This window comes from Ostrinia furnacalis, unplaced genomic scaffold, assembly GCF_004193835.3.
Source record: "Ostrinia furnacalis isolate ACB-3 unplaced genomic scaffold, ASM419383v2 OfSCF0639, whole genome shotgun sequence".
Lineage (NCBI taxonomy): Eukaryota > Metazoa > Arthropoda > Insecta > Lepidoptera > Crambidae > Ostrinia > Ostrinia furnacalis.
Genome location: NW_021130878.1, coordinates 368,140 through 389,414, shown reverse-complemented (window position 1 = coordinate 389,414; position 21,275 = coordinate 368,140). Strand labels below are relative to the sequence as shown.

The 21,275-nt window shown below is 41.7% G+C and overlaps 1 protein-coding gene across 1 annotated transcript; it reads right to left on the bottom strand.

Moving 5' to 3' along the window:
- Nucleotides 1-1,670: 1,670 nt before the first annotated feature.
- Nucleotides 1,671-19,565, bottom strand: mas (trypsin-like serine protease domain-containing protein masquerade; the record flags this gene model as incomplete). The annotated part of the gene is made up of 13 exons (XM_028323509.1): nt 1,671-1,955; nt 2,768-2,922; nt 3,471-3,560; nt 4,072-4,259; nt 12,014-12,173; nt 12,965-13,039; nt 13,623-13,805; nt 14,478-14,599; nt 15,118-15,245; nt 16,104-16,292; nt 16,724-16,926; nt 17,810-17,932; nt 19,406-19,565. Coding segments are annotated over 13 exons (1,944 nt in total), but the record flags the coding sequence as incomplete, so codon positions are not given.
- Nucleotides 19,566-21,275: the final 1,710 nt, after the last annotated feature.

Here is a 21,275-nt window from a genome sequence, read left to right as displayed (position 1 = left end):
TCCTCGGAGAGAACGTAGCATCCTAACGAGTTCATACCTCGACATATGGCTCGAAACTCTTTACTAACACCATAGCCTTGCGTCTAAATACATAAATAACTAAATACTACACGAGTACGTATATAAATAATATTGTTTGGTTCTTCGTACTAAAACTAAAAGCTGTCTAACAAAACTATTTATAAATGCTTGTAGTGTTACTTAAGATTTTAAATGTAAACCATACTATGACGTATGTGTTACAAATTATGTGCTAATATAGATTTCAAAATACTGAAGTTAATACATAAATTAAAAATAAACACAGCATTTTAAATACATAAAAAATAAATAAACAGTATATGGTGGGAGAGTAAAATTATTAAATGCTTTCAAATAATAAATTAAATCTAAAGAAATAATTTAACTTAAACTAACTAAAGATATTTGTATTTACAATATGTCTTAAAAATAAGTGTTGCTAAAAATGCCTTTTGAAATCGAAACCAAAGGAAAAATCATTCAATTTAACAATTTGTTTAAACTTTTTGATAATCTCTTCATAAAACTTAAGTTTAGTTGTAAATGCAACAATAAGACTAAAATACTTGTGGAACAGTTTGTGAAATGATTGTTATAGCACCTAAATAAAATAAAAACATACTTTTATAATTAATTTTGTTCAAACTATAGTTCATTAATTGACTGTTCGTGTTTTTTTTACTTTGTCAACGCTCATCGTATTGTCTGCTAACTTTTAATTTAATAATATCAAAACACACCTCTTCTTGTTGCCATTGACTAATCAATTTAAGTCAGCATAACGTTGACTCCCATATAATATTGCATTTTCATATTATTTGATCCATTCATTACAGTATAATTATGCCAAGATTGTTTATAGATACTTTTTAAAAAACTAATGAGATACAGTCAGTCAAATAGCTCGTGACACCCAGAGTAGCAAATAAATTCGGAACGCATCTTTGTTATTGTTGTAATAAGGTTGTGTTATCATTTTTTTGGCCACTTTGGGTGTCACGAAGTATTTGACGCTGACTGTACGTACCATCTGTAACTTGTAGTTTAATGTAAAATGTGACCAAGAAGGATCTAGCCAACTTCCTTAAAGTCTGCACGCGTCTGGTTTGTTTTAACACGTTAACCGACAATAAAACGAAAGGGGCGTGGCATGGACATATTCTCTAACCATTTAGGCTGGTTTTAGTGTCACGCGGACCGTCCGGTGCAAATCCGCTCCGCACGGCCAATCTGTATGAACTTCTAGGGAGGGTTTTAGAGTAATGCGGTCCGGAGGAACCGCTCCGCTCCCTAGCAGTTCATACAGATCGGCTGTGCGGAGCGATCCGCACTGACAGTCCGCGTGACACTATAAAACCAGCCTTAGTAAAGCTTCAACCACACCACCGCGTGCAGATTAACATCGCCTATGCGATCATAGGCCAATGACAGGTCGCACGGACTGTCGTTGGCCTATGATCGCGCCGGCGAAGGCGATTTGCACGCGTTAATGTGGTTGAAGCATAAGACAGATCAATATCAGAGTAAATAAAAATGAGTAGGTTATCTTCATAGAAACGCACCGAGCGCGGTTTGTATGTGAGCGCACCAATACGTATGCGGCGCGCACGCACACACTGACAAAATTTAGCGTGGATTAGCGGGGTGTATTGCCGCGCTCACATACAAACCGCGCTCGGTGCGTCTATGAAGATGACCTACTCATTTGTATTTACTTTTCACTATCAAAAGTTCACAACCTTGGCAAAATCCAGCCACTACCGCCGCTATAGGTTGTTGACGGAGATGATCTGGTTGATCCATCCGATGAAGGAAGACACCTTGACGTAGACGCCGGGCACGTCGCGGCGGCCGCAGCCGAAGCCCCAGGACACGAGTCCTACCAGCTCGTAGAAGCCGTCGTCTTGGCACACGAGTGGGCCTCCGCCGTCGCCCTGGAAGTGGAAGGTAGTTTTTATGAGCTCTATGGTTACATGGTTCATCAAATCCCCCTCTCAACTTTATTGCAATTCTGAATTCTGTACAGTTTAGACTTTAGCCAGAACCAGAACTGGCGAGCGCTGAAGCAGAAGGACTATGATCGCATTTGCACTCACCAGGGTAGTACCACCACTGTAGAGTAGTTTCATGTTAATCGCCAATGGTGCCAAAGTACAACCCAGTTGAATGAGGGTTTTCGCGAATGAAAGATCCGCTAGATGGCGGCACGTGGATGTGGAGTCTGACTGCTGCGTGATTGGTGGATTTTGACATATCCGTCAATGTCATGTCAAAAATATCCAATCATGCAGCATTTGGACCTCGCGTCTACGTATTGCCATCTGGCGGATTTTTCATTCGCGAAAACCCTCATTAAATGCGAACCTGGCTGCCGTGACGTCACATGGACACTGGTACGGACGGGGTGAACGCGGGGTGTGCGGGTAAGTGGGTGAGAGAGTCGCATTCCAGCGAAGTGAGCAGTTAGCTCGATAGGGTTGTATCATTGAGGACTTCACGGCAAAATTAATGGTTTGCTGTTGATCCTGGTTACACAGGAGTTGCAGCGGTGGGAACGAGAGGAAAAGTCCCGTTCACAGCAAAATAGATTCAGTTAATTAAGCGGCATCGGGTTGTATCATTGAGGACTTCACAGCGAAATTAATGGTTTGCTGTAGATCCTGGCTACACAGGAGTTGCAGCGGTGGGTCCAAGATGTGGGAAGAGTCCCATTCAAAATAGATTCAAATCATTCAGCGACAGTTACCTGGCACGCGTCGTTGCCCTCCTCGCCTCCCGCGCAGAAGGAGCTGGTGGGCAGGATGAAGATCTTCTCCGTGACCGCGTTGACCTTGCGCACGCATTCCGCGTCACTCACTATGGGCAGTTCGGCCTCACGCACGCGCAGAGGGATGGGGCCGGCTGGAAAGGAATTCAACGTTAGTACAGTGAAATTCACACACAGCTTATGACCGCAGTCTGTGGAGGAACACTATATGTGGTCGCGATCCTCATCAGTGAGGGACCGAGGAAGAAGTGTGAAAGTACGGCGTCATGGTGATAAATCAGCTGTCGAACTGCTGATTCGAGATTCGAGGAACGATCGTTCGGTCCCCGTCGAATGCAAGACTTGGATAGACTATAGTGGATAAAGTCCCCGCTCTTAACACAAGGATATTTAACTTTCGTCAGTGACAACAGTCTTCTCCGTCATTTCAGCCGCATCAGCCTATGGCAATCTACATTTAAAAGTACCCCAAGGAGTGTCACAAATCAGGATCTATTACATTTTTCATCCAGCCATTGATGGTTGTATTCTGGACGTCATCCGTCCATGGATTAGGAGGCAAGGGCATCCAACACTAATCTACTCTTGAACTAGCCCACTAAAACACTTGGCAGTTTTTTGGAAAATCTGGGCGTCTGGTCAGATAATCTCTGCAATACTTATTATGGTGGCTGATACTCACTTTCTCCCATGTACCCGTAGCCAGTGACAGTGCAACGCTTGCCGGCGGCGTGGCTCACCCCTCGCGCTGGCAGACAAACTAAGCACACCCCTGGGAAAAAGAAAATATGCTTCAAAGGTGATTTACAGGTACTTTAAAACTTTGAAGAGTAAGGTCTACTAGTAATTCAAAGGAGCAGCAACGGAATTTCGATTCAAGACTTTCCGATCTGTCTATTAGTGTCTACGTACTCGTATTTTTTTCTTACCGAGACTTCTTGTCAAATGACTAAACTTTACTCAAGAATCAAGTTTTAATATTGGTTTAAACAAGTACATAAACAGAAGTCACTTAAAATCGAATCTGCTATAGTCTGGTCGCTGAGCACATAGAATTTTGTCCATTGACCCCAAGCTACTCATCCTTATCGCTCGCGCGTAATTATATTGCTGTCGCGACTGTGCGACGGGCGGCCGCAGTAAGTGTGCGAGCGCAATAGCAACATAATTACGCGCGAGCGATAAGGATGGGTAGCTTGGGGTCAATGGACAAAATTCTACGTGCTCAGAGACCGGGCTTTAGAATACTATGTCTAGGGAGTAGAGAGGCTGGATCAACTCACCTTCCTTCAGCTCGGCCTTGCCCAGTAGCTTCAGCAACGCGATGTCGTTATCCAACGTCTGGCTGTTGTGGTTGTGGTGGATGTAGGTGGTGGCTACCCGCAGCGTCTGCGCGCCGGGCGAACCGTACTTGCGCGTGAGATCGTGGTCGCCTACCCGCACGAATATCGCCTCGCCAGATCGCACGATACTGGAAAAGAGAGAAAAATGGTAGGTGGGATGCTGAAATCTGGCGTAGAAAATTCTAGTGGTGTTTAGTCCTGAGAATTCACTATACTGCGATCTCTTTATCAATGCTGTCCTATATTTCATAACGGCACAGAATACATAATAGTAGCAACAGAAATTGCACTCCTTTGTGTAGGATCAGATGCCGACATTTTAACGGTAATAATAATAATGCGAAATATCCAACGCACATGGTGCATTCGAAATCGCACCTTACTACTACGCTCACAAGAGCGCATTTTTTTTGTGTTTAGAATTGATCTACGTCACCGCTCAAGCGTAAGGCCTCAGCCTCGAACTTAGCGGGCAGCGGGGCGGGAGCGGCGGCGGCGCGGCAGCGGCAGGATCTTACGCGTGAAATCAAATAGACCGGTTCTCGAAAACAGCGGCGCGGCAGCGGCGCCGGAGCGGGCAACGAGCGGGCAGCGGCGAGGGAGCGGGTAACGAGCGGGCAGCGCACTCCTTCTTTTGCTCACAATAAATCGAGCGTTAGGAATAAATTTGAATCGAAATAAAATTGTCGCCGTGTGTGTTCAGACATTTCGTTTGCGAATAAAAAGAAAATATCTCGACAACACAACCCCGAACACAACACTTCGCCGCTAAAGCGCCGCGCGAGCTGCCCGCTTATTTCGAGAACGGGTCTGCGTTGCCCGCCCCGCTCCCGCGCCGCCGCCGCCGCCGCCCCGCTGCCCGCTAAGTTCGAGGCTGAGGCCTTGAAAATGTTAATTGTAAGGAAATAGATACAACTTTAGGGAAGAATAACCAACAGCTAATTGAACATTCTGAGCAACCACTTGAACTGATATCAAAGAAGATAAAAAAATAAATACATATAAAATTTACATATAAAATTCAAATTTTTGCGTCATCTATGTTTTGAAGTAGATGATTCTGTCTCTACCGATTCTGACTCATCAACATCAGCTCAAGAAATATTTGATAATATGTTAATAAGGCCAAACGCAATTTATTTTGAAATTTTGAAGACTGTACTACTAGAATTTAAGTTTAATGTTTTGTTTTGTTTATTTAAAGCCTATTTTGTCATTTTAAAATTGATAATTTTGTTTTAAGATACTGGGCAATTACTGTGCTTTGATGTGGGCAATTAGTGTGAGTAATGGGCAATGACTGTACTTTTTGGAGGATTTTAAATTTATTTCAATATTTACTAAGTTACGTAAGTTTTAACTAAAAACTGTTAATATTCTGTTTAACAGTTTATTGAGTTATAAGAAAAAAGTCATAAATGGTCGATAATTAAAATACTTTCTTTAATTTTTCATCTCAATGTGTTTGAAATCTTTAAGTGGGCAATAGCTATACGGTTTACCCTATTAAAAGACTTAAAATAAAATCAACCGTACTAGAATGTTTTTAGAGGGCTTACATGAAAGGAGCGAAGTATTTTCTTTTTAAATTAAACTCTTTGAGTGAGCTTCAAATGTTCTTGTTTTTATCAAAGGAGATAAATTGAAAATTCTTGCGGTTTAGCTCAGAATTTATAGATAACAATCGTTGAAAAAAAAATCTATAGCCAAGATATTTAGTATATTAAAACTCGCTGAAAATTACTTCAATTCCAGTTAATAAGTCACCAATTTTTCATTTCTCTCAAACTTTCTTAGATCTCCAATTTCTTAAATACCCGAATTTGTGCTAATCAAATTAACCAATTTAAAAAATTCGAGTCCGGTACGAATTCGTATACTCTTTTCCTTAACCGGATTGGATGGGATAGAGGGAAACCTTTTTCCCGATTAAGTCACTCACTCGTTAGCGTTTTTTGAACAAAAGGCGGTACGCATACGTGATTTGACTGAATCGTCAAGAAAGATTACCGGACTCTATGGTTGCCAAATACTTTTTGCGTAACCGTGACGTCACTATCCTTTTGACTACAAGCTTGATTGATATAGTTTGATCGGAAAAGATTGATAACGAAAGCTTTAATTGGCTTCAGTATGAACGTTTTCAAGAGTTTAAACAATTCTAACTCCGAAAAAAGCATCCAAGTAAAATATGTGAATTTAAGTTTGTCCTCGATTGGGTGAAGGTCCTGGATGCGGGCAGCGCAGGACCGGTATTTGTGGAAATCCTTGGAGGCCTTTGTCCAGCAGTGGACGTCGTTTGTCTGAAACGAACGAACTCCTAGTTGATCTCTATGCATCATCATCATCATCATCATTTCAGCCACAGGACGTCCACTGCTGAACATAGGCCTCCCCCAATGACTTCCACATCGCACGATTAGTAGTTAGTAGTTCAGCTATAGTGAGATCCATTAAGTTTCAATACTAATTAAAAATGTTTTTCTCTACACGTTAAAACACTAAAGGTGATCGCATCGAGACATTTATAAAATTCAGAACATCTCCAGCATTATTCCAGAAAATCAAAACAGACTGCAAACTGGAAATGTATCGACAAAATGGAAGACCAAATACGACTCAATAAATCGTGGCAAATCCTCGTTCGCGCCCTGCCCTAGCCAATAAAGCAAATTATTTGTTTTATTTGTCAATTCGTCCGGACTCAGTTCGATCAAATCGAATAACTGGGATAACTGGACTTATTTCGGTTTTCCAGAGCCAAGGTGAAAATACTCGATTTCTATTATTCTGATTAGAGAGATACGTAATGGCCGCTCCAATTTCAAAGTTTTATATAAACTGAGCAAGAATTTCAGGCGCAAAGGAATTTTTATGGAAGGATATTGGCGTTTGTAGCTTTGATAAACTGATATTATTGAACCACAGGTTTGCCGTAGGAAATATTAGTTAGGTACGTTACTTTGTAGTAGTAGTATTTTTATTTGTGGTACTTTTGTGCCCTTTTTTTAAGTTTCATACTCAAAGTATGCTTACGGACTCTATTCATAGTATGCCATTGCTGTCTTTCTTTTCCATTGTCAGCAAGGTCTATTTATAGTATTTAGTTAAAATTTGACACATAATGTGTACCTATACACATTATAATTAGACACAGACAGTTTCAAAATAGGTTCCTATGTGTATTTTTGTTACTGGTCAAGTTAATAAAGTATTTAACATTCTATACGATGGTACAAACCCTTCGTGCGTGTTAGTTTTTACCCGACTACGGCAAAGCAAAATGAGGGTTATTATTTTGACAGGTTATGTATGTATACAGGGTGTTAGGTAAATGGGTATATGAGCCGACACTAGCCCATGTTAAAATGGTCATATAAATGGTATGGTGAAGTCAGAAAATTGATATCTTCATTTTAATTATTTTAATTTTCATACAAATCTGATTTTATATTTCTTTTTGTTTGAAAATTAAAAAAATAAAATGATGATATCAAATTTCTGACTTCATCATACCATTTATATGACCATGTTAACATGGGCTAGTGTCGGCTCATATACCCATTTACCTAACACCCTGTATATATTCTATGTTCATCGGTTCCCTCGTAACTTCTAAACTACTTATCAGAATTTGACAAATGACATATTATTAGAAGCGTCTTAATTGTCCGCTGGTTATAGGCTTTATCAATAATTCAATTTCAATTCAATTCTTTTATCTTTATGACAAAATCTAAATGTGGTGCCCTCTAGTTTCCGCCACTTCTCAGCTCCAGCCAATATGCCGCCCGAAAGTGACAGTTGGGCAAGTTACATTCTAGTCCTGTATAAATGACCTGAAAAGGGCCTTCGTCTACATCATCATCATCATTTCAGCCACAGGACGTTCACCGCTGAACATAGGCCTCCCTTAATGACTTCCACATCGCACGGTTGGTAGCGGCCTGCATCCAGCTCCTTCCGCCAGTAGATGTCCTACATACAAACAAACAATTTGAATTTGAATTCAAATTTGATCCAACTCGCTCTTGGCTTGTTTTGATGGTCTGTTTGTATCTCATTTGCGACTGCAGCGAGCACAATTCTGTAAATTGAAATCTTTGACCGAAATCTCGTATTGCAACGTGAGCTCGCCGATGCTAATCTAAACTCGTGCTTTATTGCGATGATATTTCCGCAAAATTTTAACGCTCGTTTTTCAGAAATTAAAATAAATAAACTAGACTGGATAGTAAGACGGTAGGCAAGAAGACTTATTCTGTAATACGGGTTCGAAGGGGAAGGTAGGTAAAAATTACAATTCCCTAACTAAAAATTATTACCCATACTTTTAACAATAATATAATAAGTATAGTATCAAGTGTAAAGATAATTGCATGGTCTAAAAGGCTGTCTTCCATTTTTTTATGATAAATAAAACATACCGTTTCGCTGAAAATCGCAACAACCTGTATTTTTTAACTTTGACCTTGAATTTGTTTTTAGCATTGATCGATCGAGATGGTACAAGTTCTAGACTTTGTTTGTTCCAGTATTTTTCAGCACTTTATTCTCTATCTTATTAAATAAAAATAAATAAGGATGAAAATTCATAATAAATGTCTCACCGACTACGTCGAGCCTTAGGAACAGGCTGGTGGGCGGATGCGACGACACCTGGCACTCGTAGATACCGGCGTCCCGCTTCTGAACGAACCGAACCTTCAGCGTCCAGTCCTGTGGAAGAATTGACACGTTTTACGTTCAATTTTAATATAAATTCATACTCATGTTGGATTTATGGACGCATAAGAGAAACTTCTTACTAATTGTTTATGGGCACTCTCGTCCTTGTCGCGTTGACAAAATGTTCTCATATATTTTACTCTAAAATATAAAGTCTTCATATTAAGCTTTGTTTAATTTCATCAGGTTATGGGCCCAGATCAGGTTATGGGCTAGAGATGAAACGGATAGTTGTTTGGCCGGATACCGGATACCGGATATCCGGCCAGCTGCTAGGCCGGATAGCCGGATATCCGGCGGCCGGATAGTTGACCCATTGTCTCGTTGCATGTCGTGACGAGTATAGCGCCGCACAGGTGCTTCGAACGCGATCAGTGGGTCTATTAGTAGAATAGACTACACTTTTGAAAAATCGAATCCGTCCGAATAGAATGTCAGATTTTGCCACTTGTTTAGGGGGCAGATCAATTCAATTTCGGCTGCAATCGTGAGTGAAAATGAAATGAAAATGAAAATGAAAAAGTGTGTGATTGAATAGCGAAAATTTAACTATACTGGTCATCACAAAAATCGGCCCACCTACGTTTTACAGGAAAACTCGTTTCCACTGACACAGTCATGGTGCCCCAACAATATTGGTGTTATTTGAAAGCCCAATAAATATCATTAAAGAAAAACACATTTAATTTCTTAATAAACGATTAACATAAACGCGATATACAATAAATGTGACTTGAAAAAAGAACTCACTTTGGGCTCACCTCTGGGATCAATTAGACCAATTTTTATGGTTATAAAATCAAATAATGATCTCACGTGTCCTCTTTAACAGATGGATAGCGATTAATCCCAACTTAACAGTTTTATAGCCATAAAAGTCGGCTCAAGCGTAACTACCTATTTTTTGAAGAAGTGACTCTGGATTCTTCTACAGACACATTTTTGGGGTAAAACCCTTTCCTATAATGAAATGAAGTTTAGAACTAGGCTTTTAAATGGTGCCAATATTGGTGGGAAGTGGGGATGCATACGTTTGAAAGTGCTTGTCGCGGGAGGGTCGATCTTTGTGATGACCAGTGTAGTTGCATCATGTCATCAGACCATCAGTGAAAAAAAAATCGCCTTTTTTTATTTGGCAATATTTCGATATTAACAGATATTTACTATTTATCTATGTATTCGTCATTAGAGTGAATAGCCCAGAAAAATAAATTAGTTTTGAAAGGCCTTAATATGGCTTTTTTGTAACTTTTTGGACTTTAAATAAAAGCCGTCATTGTTGTAAGCCATTTTATTGATATTTACCTTAAAGATTAATGTATTTCATTTTATTAATAGGAAATTGTCGTTTTTTTTTAATATCCGGTATCCGGCCGGATAGTGAGTTACTATCCGGTATCCGGCCGGATAGTAAATTAAGGCCGGATATCCGGCCTACCGGATAGTTGCCGGATATCCGTTTCATCTCTAATTTATTATTTAAAAAGTGTAGTTTTTTTTTATTATTTAAATCACTACAGTTAATTATTACTCCTAAATATTACAATTTTTCATTAAAGAAGAATAACAGTGCTGTTGGAATAATAAACCTTAATTGCGACGATGATCGACCGAGCGTGTATAGAAATACGCGTAAGCAAACAGGCGCGTGGCGGCCCGGACTGATTTGCAACTTGAAGTTGTCGCGCGCTGTAGGTAATTATCTCGGCCGGCATAGGCGAGTGACGGAGGCCTGATAACGGGTTGAATATTAATTTTTTTCTCGAAATCGCGAATTTAAATGTCAATTTTATAATGCGAACAGCTAGGGACTGGAATTCACTGTCTGCTTTTCCCGATCATTATAATCCGGGCAGGTATTACACCATCCTAGACTGCACAATGCGATTGCAGTTAAATACTGCTTTGTGCAAAAAAAATTGGCGTTTAATTATCGCATTTCCTTTAAAAATCACGAAGTTTCATGATTTCTGTCGCACGTCTGTTTGAAATCCTCCAGCCTTAGTCCTATCTTTTAGTTGAGTTGACTCACAGTACCAACACGCAAATCATTCATTATTTTTCAAAAAACAGTGTTACTTACGCCCTTATTCACAACACTATAAGGTCTCACAGTGCGCGTGGACGCACAGGGTCACACGCGAACCAATCACAGAGCTCTATTCAACGTTGTGATGCAAACTCGTATATAATTTTTTCAACGCTGTGCGTTCGATTTTTTGCGTCACTTAAGCAAGCAGCGTCTGTGAATACGGGTATTAGTAACGCAGTGAGCGGCCGTCAGAACCCAATGCGTGCCGATCAGCGCGGCGCCACACAGGTAGGTACTGTTGAAACCCCCCGGTCTTAGTACTAGTGTTCAGAATCAGACCCTAATTACCATTGCCTCTTTCTCTGTATATCCTGTCCCAAAAACCAGAATTATATTTACTTGGTAACGCAGTGAGCAGCCGTGAGCACCCAGTGCGTGCCGATCAGCGCGGCGTCACACAGGTACTGGTTGAAATCCTGTGGCCTAATCTTCAGACGAAACGTCGCCTCACAACTGACTCATGAATTACATTGCATCGGATAGGTACCTAATTCTTGGTCCAAAAAGTGACACCCCAATCTTACTTGGTAACGCAGTGAGCGGCCGTGAGCACCCAGTGAGTACCAATAAGCGCAGCATCACAATAGGTACTGGTTGAAATCCCCCGGTCTTAGTAGGTAGTGTTCAGAATCAGACCCTAATTACCATTGCCTCTTTCTCTGTATATCCCGTCCCAAAAACCAGAATTATATTTACTTGGTAACGCAGTGAGCAGCCGTGAGCACCCAGTGAGTACCGATCAGCGCGGCGCCACACAGGTACTGGTTGAAATCCTGTGGCCTAATCTTCAAACGAAACGTCGACTCACAACTGACTCATGAATTACATTGCATCGGATAGGTACCTACTACTATTCTTGGTTCAAAAAGTGACACCCCAATCTTACTTGGTAACGTAGTGAGCGGCCGTCAGCACCCAGTGAGTACCAATAAGCGCAGCACCACATAGGTACTGGTTGCAATCCCCCGGTCTTAGTACTAGCTGTGGTACTAGTGTTCAGACTCTAGTTACCATTGCCTCTTTCTCTGTATATCCCGTCCCAAAAACCAGAATTATATTTACTTGGTAACGCAGTGAGCGGCCGTGAGCACCCAATGAGTACCGATCAGCGCTGCGCCACACAGGTACTGGTTGAGTGAGTTGATGAGAGCCACCTGCCAGCACCACTCGCCGCGCTCGCCGTCCGCGCCGCCCATCACTCGCCCGGAGCGGGATGAGGTTCCTGAGAAATGCATTCATCATCATGAATCTCAGCTACATACAGGACGTCCACTGTTGAACTAGTGATGTTATGGATATGTAGTTTCGCTTATGGATACGATTACGGATATAGGAATAATATTATACCGGTTTCGGTTACGGTTACGGATATTTTTTTATTTCGGATATCCGAACGTTTCGGTTACAGCTACGGATATCTGTGCTTTAGAATGCAATTTGCAATATTTGTCCAACACGGTTCATTCATGGCCGCACACTTTACATCAAATAAAAAGTTATAAAAAAAATGATTGATACTAGATGGCATTATAAAAGTAAATCAGACTTATGCCTTTCTCTACATATAATTCTATACAAAAAACTATTTTAAACTGCCTACATCCGAAACTATCGGAAACTTGAATCGGTTACGGTTTCGGATATTTTTTTATTTCGGATATGCGAAAGTTTCGGTTACGGTTACGGATATCCATAACATCCCTGTGTTGAACATAGGCCTCCCGAATTCCAGATTGGCCGGTTGGTAGCGACCTACATCCAGGGTCTTCCAGAATCGATAGCGGCATCTTTTAGAATGTCATCTGTACACCTTGTTGGACGATGATTTTGATTTTGACAACCAAAGGACGTCCACGTCCTGTGTAGGACAAAGGCCTCCCTCAAAGATCTCGACAACAGCTGGTCCTTTGCTGACGGCATCTAGGCCATCCTGGTACATCCTGCGACTTCATTTCAGTAAATTGAGAATATTCTTAGTTTCAAAATTAAAAAGTAAATGATAAAGAAACTTACCTTTCACTCCGCATACGTATTTGTTGTATTTTTCAGGAATTTTCAGAGTTGAATCGTAGTTCTGGTCATATTGAGCTGAAAATAAAAAAGGAGAAGTTAGCAGGAGTCTTATTTAGTTTAGAATTACATTTAGTTGGGTCTAGAAAGTAAAAGCAACATTTCGAACATTTTAAAAGCACCAATGCTAGCTCTAATGATGGAAAAGAACAGTGGTCCACCAAGTTCTAAAATGTTCTATCTTCACCTGATCATCTTTTTCCAGGGCAGGTAAGTTAAGATACAGAGCACTCTGATCCTTCATCGTAAGCAGAACTGTCACTATTTCTTTTGTCTACTTAAAAAAACTGTCTTGCAAGGAGTTGGAACTGTCAAAACTGTCTGGCTGATGGGGAAACTACTGCTTATAAGTTTTTTTAGGGTAGCTGCCAAAGCCACGATAACCCAAACTTCATAATTCACCAACACTATATCCTATATTGGGAGCATACGCTGACAAACTTTCAGCTTTTATAAAATGACGTAGGTCTGGCGTTCACTAGCTCTTAGTCTAAAATAGTGACAGTTCTGACGATGAAGGATCAGGGTGTCTTATATGTTCTGGAAAAAGATGATCAGGAGAAGGTGGAACATAAGGCATTAGACTATTGTCCTAACTTACAAATAGCGGTGGTGTAGGGCGGCGCAGGCGTCGTATGCGGCGCGTAGGCAGGCGTGGTGGTGGCGAGAGGGAACGAGTCGTTGCGATCGCGCCCGCCCAGCGCCTCTTGGATCTTCAGCTTGGGCGCACAGCACTGTGTGCCCGACTTCTTGCACTTGAACACGTCCGTCATCTCAGCGTTGCCTGGGGAAAGGGATTTAATCGTCAATGTTGATAGTTTCCAAACAATTTGGTGTAGCAACTTTATTTCCTCTTTCGGATCGGATACCTAACATAGGGTAAAACGGAACGTAAATCAAATCATTTGAAGTGTTGACCAGTCTTCCCGTAAACGTCGTAAGAGGCGACCAATTGAGAAATACAAGGCCTCTCGACCCGTCTGACCAGCACTAAGCAATCCTCCATTTGTCTCAATTGTCTCTGATAAATTGGAGAGGGTTCGTGGTAGTGAAGACGAAATTAATGACCCGATGATGATTACTCAATACTTTATTGCATTTCACAGGGTGGATAAGGTCTTTACTAGTTGTATTTTTATTGGATTTCAAGTTGAAGATCCTGGCTACACAGGAGTGGCATCCGTGGCAACGAGAAGTGGTAATAGTCCCGTACTGGATGAAAAGACAATCCCAATCCAATTGATGGGCTAGTCAATGAGTATAAGCAGTACTTATTTTTATTCTGTGGTATAAGTGTAATAACCCCCAATGACGACCTCATAAAGGTAGCAGGAAAGCGTTGGATGCAGGCCGCTGCCTGCTACTAACCGGTCAACATGAAAGTCATTCGGGGAAGCCTGTGATGCCCTGCGGCTGAAATGATGATGATGATGAACCCCCAATGATGGATACTCACGGAAGCAGGTGAAGGACAGGTAGGGCACGATGCAGGAGCCGGGGCAGTCTGCGCGCGCGTCGGCGGGCGGCGCTGGAGTCGTCGTCGTCGTTGTGGTGGGCGGCTTCTTGGTGCGCTTCACGCTGCGGACAGAGGTGAGGGAATCAGAGACTGGTGCAAACTTTGGTTTCTGGGGATCTTAATGAACTTAAGGTTCTACAAATTAAAAAATCAAAATATAACAGAGGTTTTGGCCGGCGAATCTTTCAAATAAGTATTAGAAAGATTTCTGATCCATGTTCAAGATCCACGGCACCGTCTAAACCTCCGGTAGTTGTGCCAAAGGCTGCTATTGAAATTGCCTCTACATGAAAAGACACTATTGCAGCAGATCCTGCCTTTAAGCTCTTCGGTAGCTACGCTAAATACTGCAATTTGCCTCTACGTGAGGAGCCCTATTTCCACCAGACGCTATCGCAGCAAAAGCCTTCGGTAGCTACGTCAAAGACTGCTTTAAGATCAATTGCCTCTATGTCTTCATATCGTATGCTCGTGTTTCTTGCCTGATACTATCACAGCAAAACCTGCCTTTAAACCCTTCAATAGCTATGCCAAAGGCTGCGAAAACATAATTTACTTCTTTAGGAGCTCTTGTTCTTACCTGACACTATCGCAGCAGATCCTCCCGCTGGCTTTACATTCCGTGTTGGGGATGAGCGACGCCGGCGCCTCGCAGAAAGCCATCATCAGCGGCAGCATGCAGCGGCCCGGGCAGCGGCGCAACGGAGGCTGGAAGGCCATGATGAATTACTTTTAATTTCTAGTAGTCTAGAAAATTATGTGCACGTTGATGACTAAAGCCCGGTCTGTGAGCACGTAGAATATTGTTTAATGACCCCAAGCTACCCATCCTTATCGCTCGCGCGTAATTATATTGCTGTCACGACTGTGCGACGGGCGGCCGTAGTGAGTGTGCGAGCACGACAGCAACATAATTACGCGCGAGCGATAAGGATGGGTAGCTTGGAGTCATTGGACAAAATTCTACGTGCTCGCAGATCAGACTATAGATTTCATTCCCAGCCTCCATAGACAAGTACCTAACAATTAAAAGTGAGGGTTGCAATTCCAAAATTGCTTCGCTCCGGCGTTTTTTTGTAAAGGAGTTCTTTCTGGAAACTTTGCTGGAGTGGAGGGACTTTGCTCCATTAAGCGATTTCTTTGTAACTTGTTTAGGGAGGCAAGCATCATTATCAACTGCTGGTAGGGCAATCTCAAATACTTATAGCTTGCCGTACCAGTAGTTACTTTTCGTCGAAACTATAAGAAAAACAGCTGTCTACCCTCTCAACTTGAATGTATATAACATTCGAATCAGTTTTAATTTCAAAATTCTTTCATCTGATCCTTTTTGGTGCGTTAAACTACTTCGCGTGAAGCTATCGCCAACGAACTGCTTCTAAAGCCTGGTCCGTCAGCACGTAGAATTTTGTCCAATGACCCCAAGCTACGCAAACTCACTGCGGGCGCCCGTCGCACAGTCGCGACAGCAATATATAGTATACACGCGCGAGCGATAAGGATGGGTATTGTATTTGTCAAAAAAGAATTCAATGTGTTCGAAGAAGATTCAGGGCCTAAACTAACCTGTGTAGGCCTGGGCGTGGTGGTAGGCCGCCTGGTGGTGGTCTCGGCCTTGGGCTCATTGTTGCAACAGGTCCCTTCGTCCGGGCACACTGCGTCCTCGTCGACCTCCTCGCACAGCAACGCGAAGAGTCCTCCGACGCAGTCGCCATTACACTTGCGGCCCGGCTTCTGCCGCGGCGGGGGGGTAGTCTGAGAAATTAATAGATAGATAACACTAGATATTAAGACAAGAAAAGAAAGAAATTCACAAAAGAGACGGCACAATATTTAATAACTAATAGTTATTTAATCATAAACATTAACCAGATCGGCAGCAGCGTCAACTAGAACCTTTACAAACTTAGTTACTTGAAAGGTTTTTAAGTACCTAATCTAAAATATCCCTGATGGCCGGAGTAGATAGGGGCGTGCATTAATCAAGCCATCGTACTGCCAATTAATAAATATAGATCTGTTTCTAACATAATTAAGTATTCTGTACACAGACGTTGATCGAAATTATATCATGCCTTGGTGTCTTTCCTCTTGCTTTGCCATGGGAACCCGTCAAGCAGTGATTTTCAAGGATGAAGGTGAAGCCTTCTAAATTCCTAAGCACGCCTCACCCAGCAGAACCTTACCGTAGTAGTAGGTCGTTTCGTAGGCTTGTTGTTCTTGTGGTACTCCCCCGGGATGACCAGGTCAGCTGGTGGTTTGTCCCCATAGCCCTCCTTGGAGACGCAGCACAGGCGGCCCGGGACACACAGGCTTTTAGAGGTCAAGTATGAGATACAGTATCTGGTCAGGCTCGTGTCCACGCATAAACCTGGGCAGGAGATGTTGCCTGGAAAGAAAAAAGGATGCTATTGGAATATTTTTTGTTATTTTAATACTGGCAACATATTGAAAAACCCAAGCCAGGAAAATAAATTGATTTTGTGAAAAAAGGATTAATTATGATTTTTTTTTCTAAGTAGTTTTCTAACGCATATTGTATTAATCTTCTCATCTTTGCATGTTACATTATAACAAACGACTGACAGCTATTTAAGTAAAAATAGGGTAGACGCCAAAACTTTACTAAACTCCACTAGTTACCCGCAACTGTCATTTATCATTACGCCTACCCTCTCAAAGAGATTTCGTGGAGAGTATTAATAAAGTAGACGAGAAGCATGGTCGATGTGTTTATTATATTGGACTTAACTGTACAAATCTGGTGATCATTTGTGTTTTAAAGTGCAGTGAAGTGATAAATTATAAAAACATTGAAATATTTCGAATTTGAACACGCGTCGAGTGTCGAGTGGGTTGCCGTATAAACCCTGCTTACGGGCATACTTATCACCACACGGAATCCACGAAAAAACAATAGAAGTAAGTGAAATCAACAAATTATGTCAAAGAAACCACTCGACATTGGCAGAAATGAACCACCCTTAAAGGAGGTTTCGTTGCTATTTAAAAAAATATTACTGCACCAACTACCCGGTCACATTTTCACACGACATTTTCTTGCTTTTAAAAAGTGTTTTAAATCTCCTTACTAAAAAATGCACCCTAGTTAAACAATATTTTAAAGTGACGCTTAGTATGGAAATGTCATTTTAAAACGGTGTTCAACTAGCGTGTAACTTTTTACTAGTAACTATTAATTTTCTTCCTAAGCTCTAACCTTCCTACCTCGCTAAAGGTCCTATAGAAGTAAGGGTGTACCTAATAATTACCACTGTCTTTGTCTTGCGGCACGGAGGGGCTGGTGACGGGCTCATCGTAGTCCTCCTCCTCTGCCTCCGTGGTCGTGTAGCGCGTGGTGAACGGACGGCGCGTGGTGATGAGGGTGTCGTTGCCTGGAAGAGGTGATCAGGTTAGTAACTTACTTTACTTTGAAATCTTAATTTGTGACTAACGCCCGTATTCACAAACATTACTATGAGGTCTCACAGTGCGCGTGGACGCACAGGATGACACACGAACTAATCAGAGCTCTATTCAACGCTGTGCGTTCGATTTGCTGCTTCACATAAGAAAGCATCGTTTGTGAATACGGGCGTTAGTCAAATCAATGATTGTGGAACATAAGATGTGTATGAGTATTTATTCAATTACGAATTCATAGAGTACCTAAGTAAATAGGCTTTTAAAAAATAATCAGCGCGAGAAAGTCGGTGTCTGAATGAGACGTGGTCCATTGTATTAATCCACGAAGAGATGGTAATTTGTTTGTTATGTTGCATAGCCTAGGCGCAGACTACCGATTTTTAATTGGCCGATATTAGTTGGGTCGGGCTGTTGATAAGTATAAAGAATTGGGTCAGGCTGTTGATAAGTATGGAGATGTATGAAAGTTCGCACATTACACCGATTTGGGGTTGACCGATTCTTCATACAAATTAAAATCGGGACCAACTATCCGCCAACTAAAAGTCGATGGTCTGTCTTGGCTTAATGTTGGTGACATCTTTGAAATATATTTTTGAAGAATAAGAGCCCCAAAGCTTTATGGCCACCATTGTACTTCCACTAGCTTCCATGATACTTGGAATTCACCCAAAGACTGTCCCACTAGGCCTGCCCAGCTTGTCTACGATGCGCATCACGATAAAATTTTATCGCGGTGTTTAGACGACAAATGACTAATCGTCTAAAATCGATAAAATGCTTCGAAAATATTATAACTAGCGGCCGCCCGCGACTTCGTACGCGTGGATCCCGTTTTACCCCCTTAGGGGCCCGTTCCCGTGGGAATTTCGAGAATTCCTTTCTTAGTGCACATCTATCTAGGTAAGCAATGTCCCTTCTAAATTTCAAATGCCTACGTTTAGCCGTTTAGGCTGTGCATTGATATGTCAGTCGACTGACATATCAATGCACAGCCTAAACGGCTAAACGTCAGTCAGTCAGTTTCTTCTTTTATATGTATATTTAGCACGAGCGTGCTATGCTCGGAGTTTCCCTGCGTGATCGAATCAGAAATGAGGAGATCCGTAGGAGAACCAGAGTGACTGACATAGCCCGCAGAATCGCTAAAATCAAGTGGCAGTGGGCGGGGCACATAGCTCGAAGAGCTGATGGCCGCTGGGGCAGGAAAGTTCTTGAGTGGCGACCACGAGCTGGAAGACGTAGCGTGAGCAGGCCTCCCACTAGGTGGACCGACGATCTGGTGAAGGTCGCGGGAGGTACCTGGATGCAAGCGGCGCAGGACCGGTCTTTGTGGAAATCCTTGGGGGAGGCCTTTGTCCAGCAGTGGACGTCTTTCGGCTGAAACAACAATGTATATTTAGATAGTAGGTTTACTTGCAACTCAGGGTAATGCTACTTACCCAGGGGCTCATCGACGCAGCACTTCATGGAGGGCTTGGGGCACTCCACCTCGTCCAGGACGTTGGAGCAGATGAGCGAGGCGAGCGCGTGCATGCACACGCCCGGGCAGTTCTTGGCGTCCACCTGCGTATCCAACGTATCCAGGAGACCTGAGGGTAAGTGGATATATTACTTGTGGAACTAAGGACATCAGTACTTGCTGATAAAATCGCTGTAACATTCATTTTATTGTGTCGGCATGCCCCGGCTTTGCACGGTTGCAATAGAATTTCTCGGCTTTTCTCTTCTATATGTAATATTAATATCCATGTTTTTTACATAATAAACCTTCCTCTTGAATCACTCTATCTATTTAAATAACTTTAAAAAAAACCGACTTCAAATGCGTGAACATAAATAATACCTATTCAACAAAAAAATAATCGTTCAAATTGGTTCATAATCGGCGGAGATATTGCGTATAAAAAAGTTCATCCCCAATTTTCCACCCTTGGGGGTGAAATATTTTCTTCAAATTCGCATGAAACCACTCTTTTAATAATACCTATTCAACAAAAAAATAATCGTTCAAATTGGTTTATAATCGGCGGAGATATTGCGTATAAAAAAGTTCATCCCCAATTTTCCACCCTTGGGGGTTGTTTTTTTTATTATTTAATTTAAATGGGACCACCCTTGAGGTATTACCTATACGCCGAAAAAAGATTTGTTCAAATCGGTTTATAATTGGCGGAGTTATCGCGTAACAAACATAGAAAAAAAAACATACGGGTCGAATTGAGAACCTCCTCCTTTTTTTGAAGTCGGTTGAAAAAAAACCACATTCTCCATCCAAATCCTTTGCGTAGTTTTAAAGATTTAAGCATACAAGGACAGACAGGAAAGAGACTTTGTTTTATAAGAAGTACTTAGTGATGATGTAGGTATGGTAATCGTACTCGAGAGTGGTGACAAATGCCGGTCAGTCATGTTCGCTCGCAAACTGAATATTGCTCGTTCGATCGCAAACGTTGGTCGCTCCTTCGTCACCTGCGTCTTACTATAGCCCTTCCTTCCGTGCATAACAGTATCTTGATGAGTCCAAACGATAGGATCTCGTCGCGTGCGCATTGAAATACCTTCTTTCTATTTCTGTCTAGGGTTATTATGTACACAGTAGAATGAGTAGGAAAGACTATAGACATAATATGTAGTACGAAGTAAACAATAATATTTAAATTAAAGTTTTTCCCATTTTTTTGTCCTTTCTAAGTTAGTGATTGACTAAAGTTCGAATAATCTTTAACTCTCTGTATCATTTCAAATTAATAACTACTAGGTGACTCTACAGTTAAACATATGTACTTCAATAACCTCACACCATTGGTGTCTAATCACTGTAATCTCCACTATACTAGTTCCGAAACAGCCTCAAGATCGATCATCCCGTCCGACCAACTAATTATCGTTGTTATGCGCGGCGCGTCGCCTAGTCCGTTACGACCGCATTCCGCTCCGACCCTGCGCAGGCGCCGATTCAAATTCGTGGCTCAATTCCGCCATTGGGTCAGGTGGCGGGCCTGTTAACCTATTTTGGATGCTATAGAGGTCATTGAGAATAACGTAAGGTGTAGTAACATAGATTATTATTCTGTGCTAATAGTAGCATCATTATGTTTTAAGAATGGGATAGAAAGGAGTAGGATTCGCTCTTGAATTAACTCTTGGAAACGGATTCTTTGATTTGTAAGAGATGGTTCATTGACAAAGTAGTGAAATTACTACTTTGAGGCAGGCAGTTTGATTTGTGTTTATTACGACTCATAACTCATTGTTGGTAAAAAAAACAGGATTTGAAGGACTCGATTTTAAACTCGTACTTTACCTCAA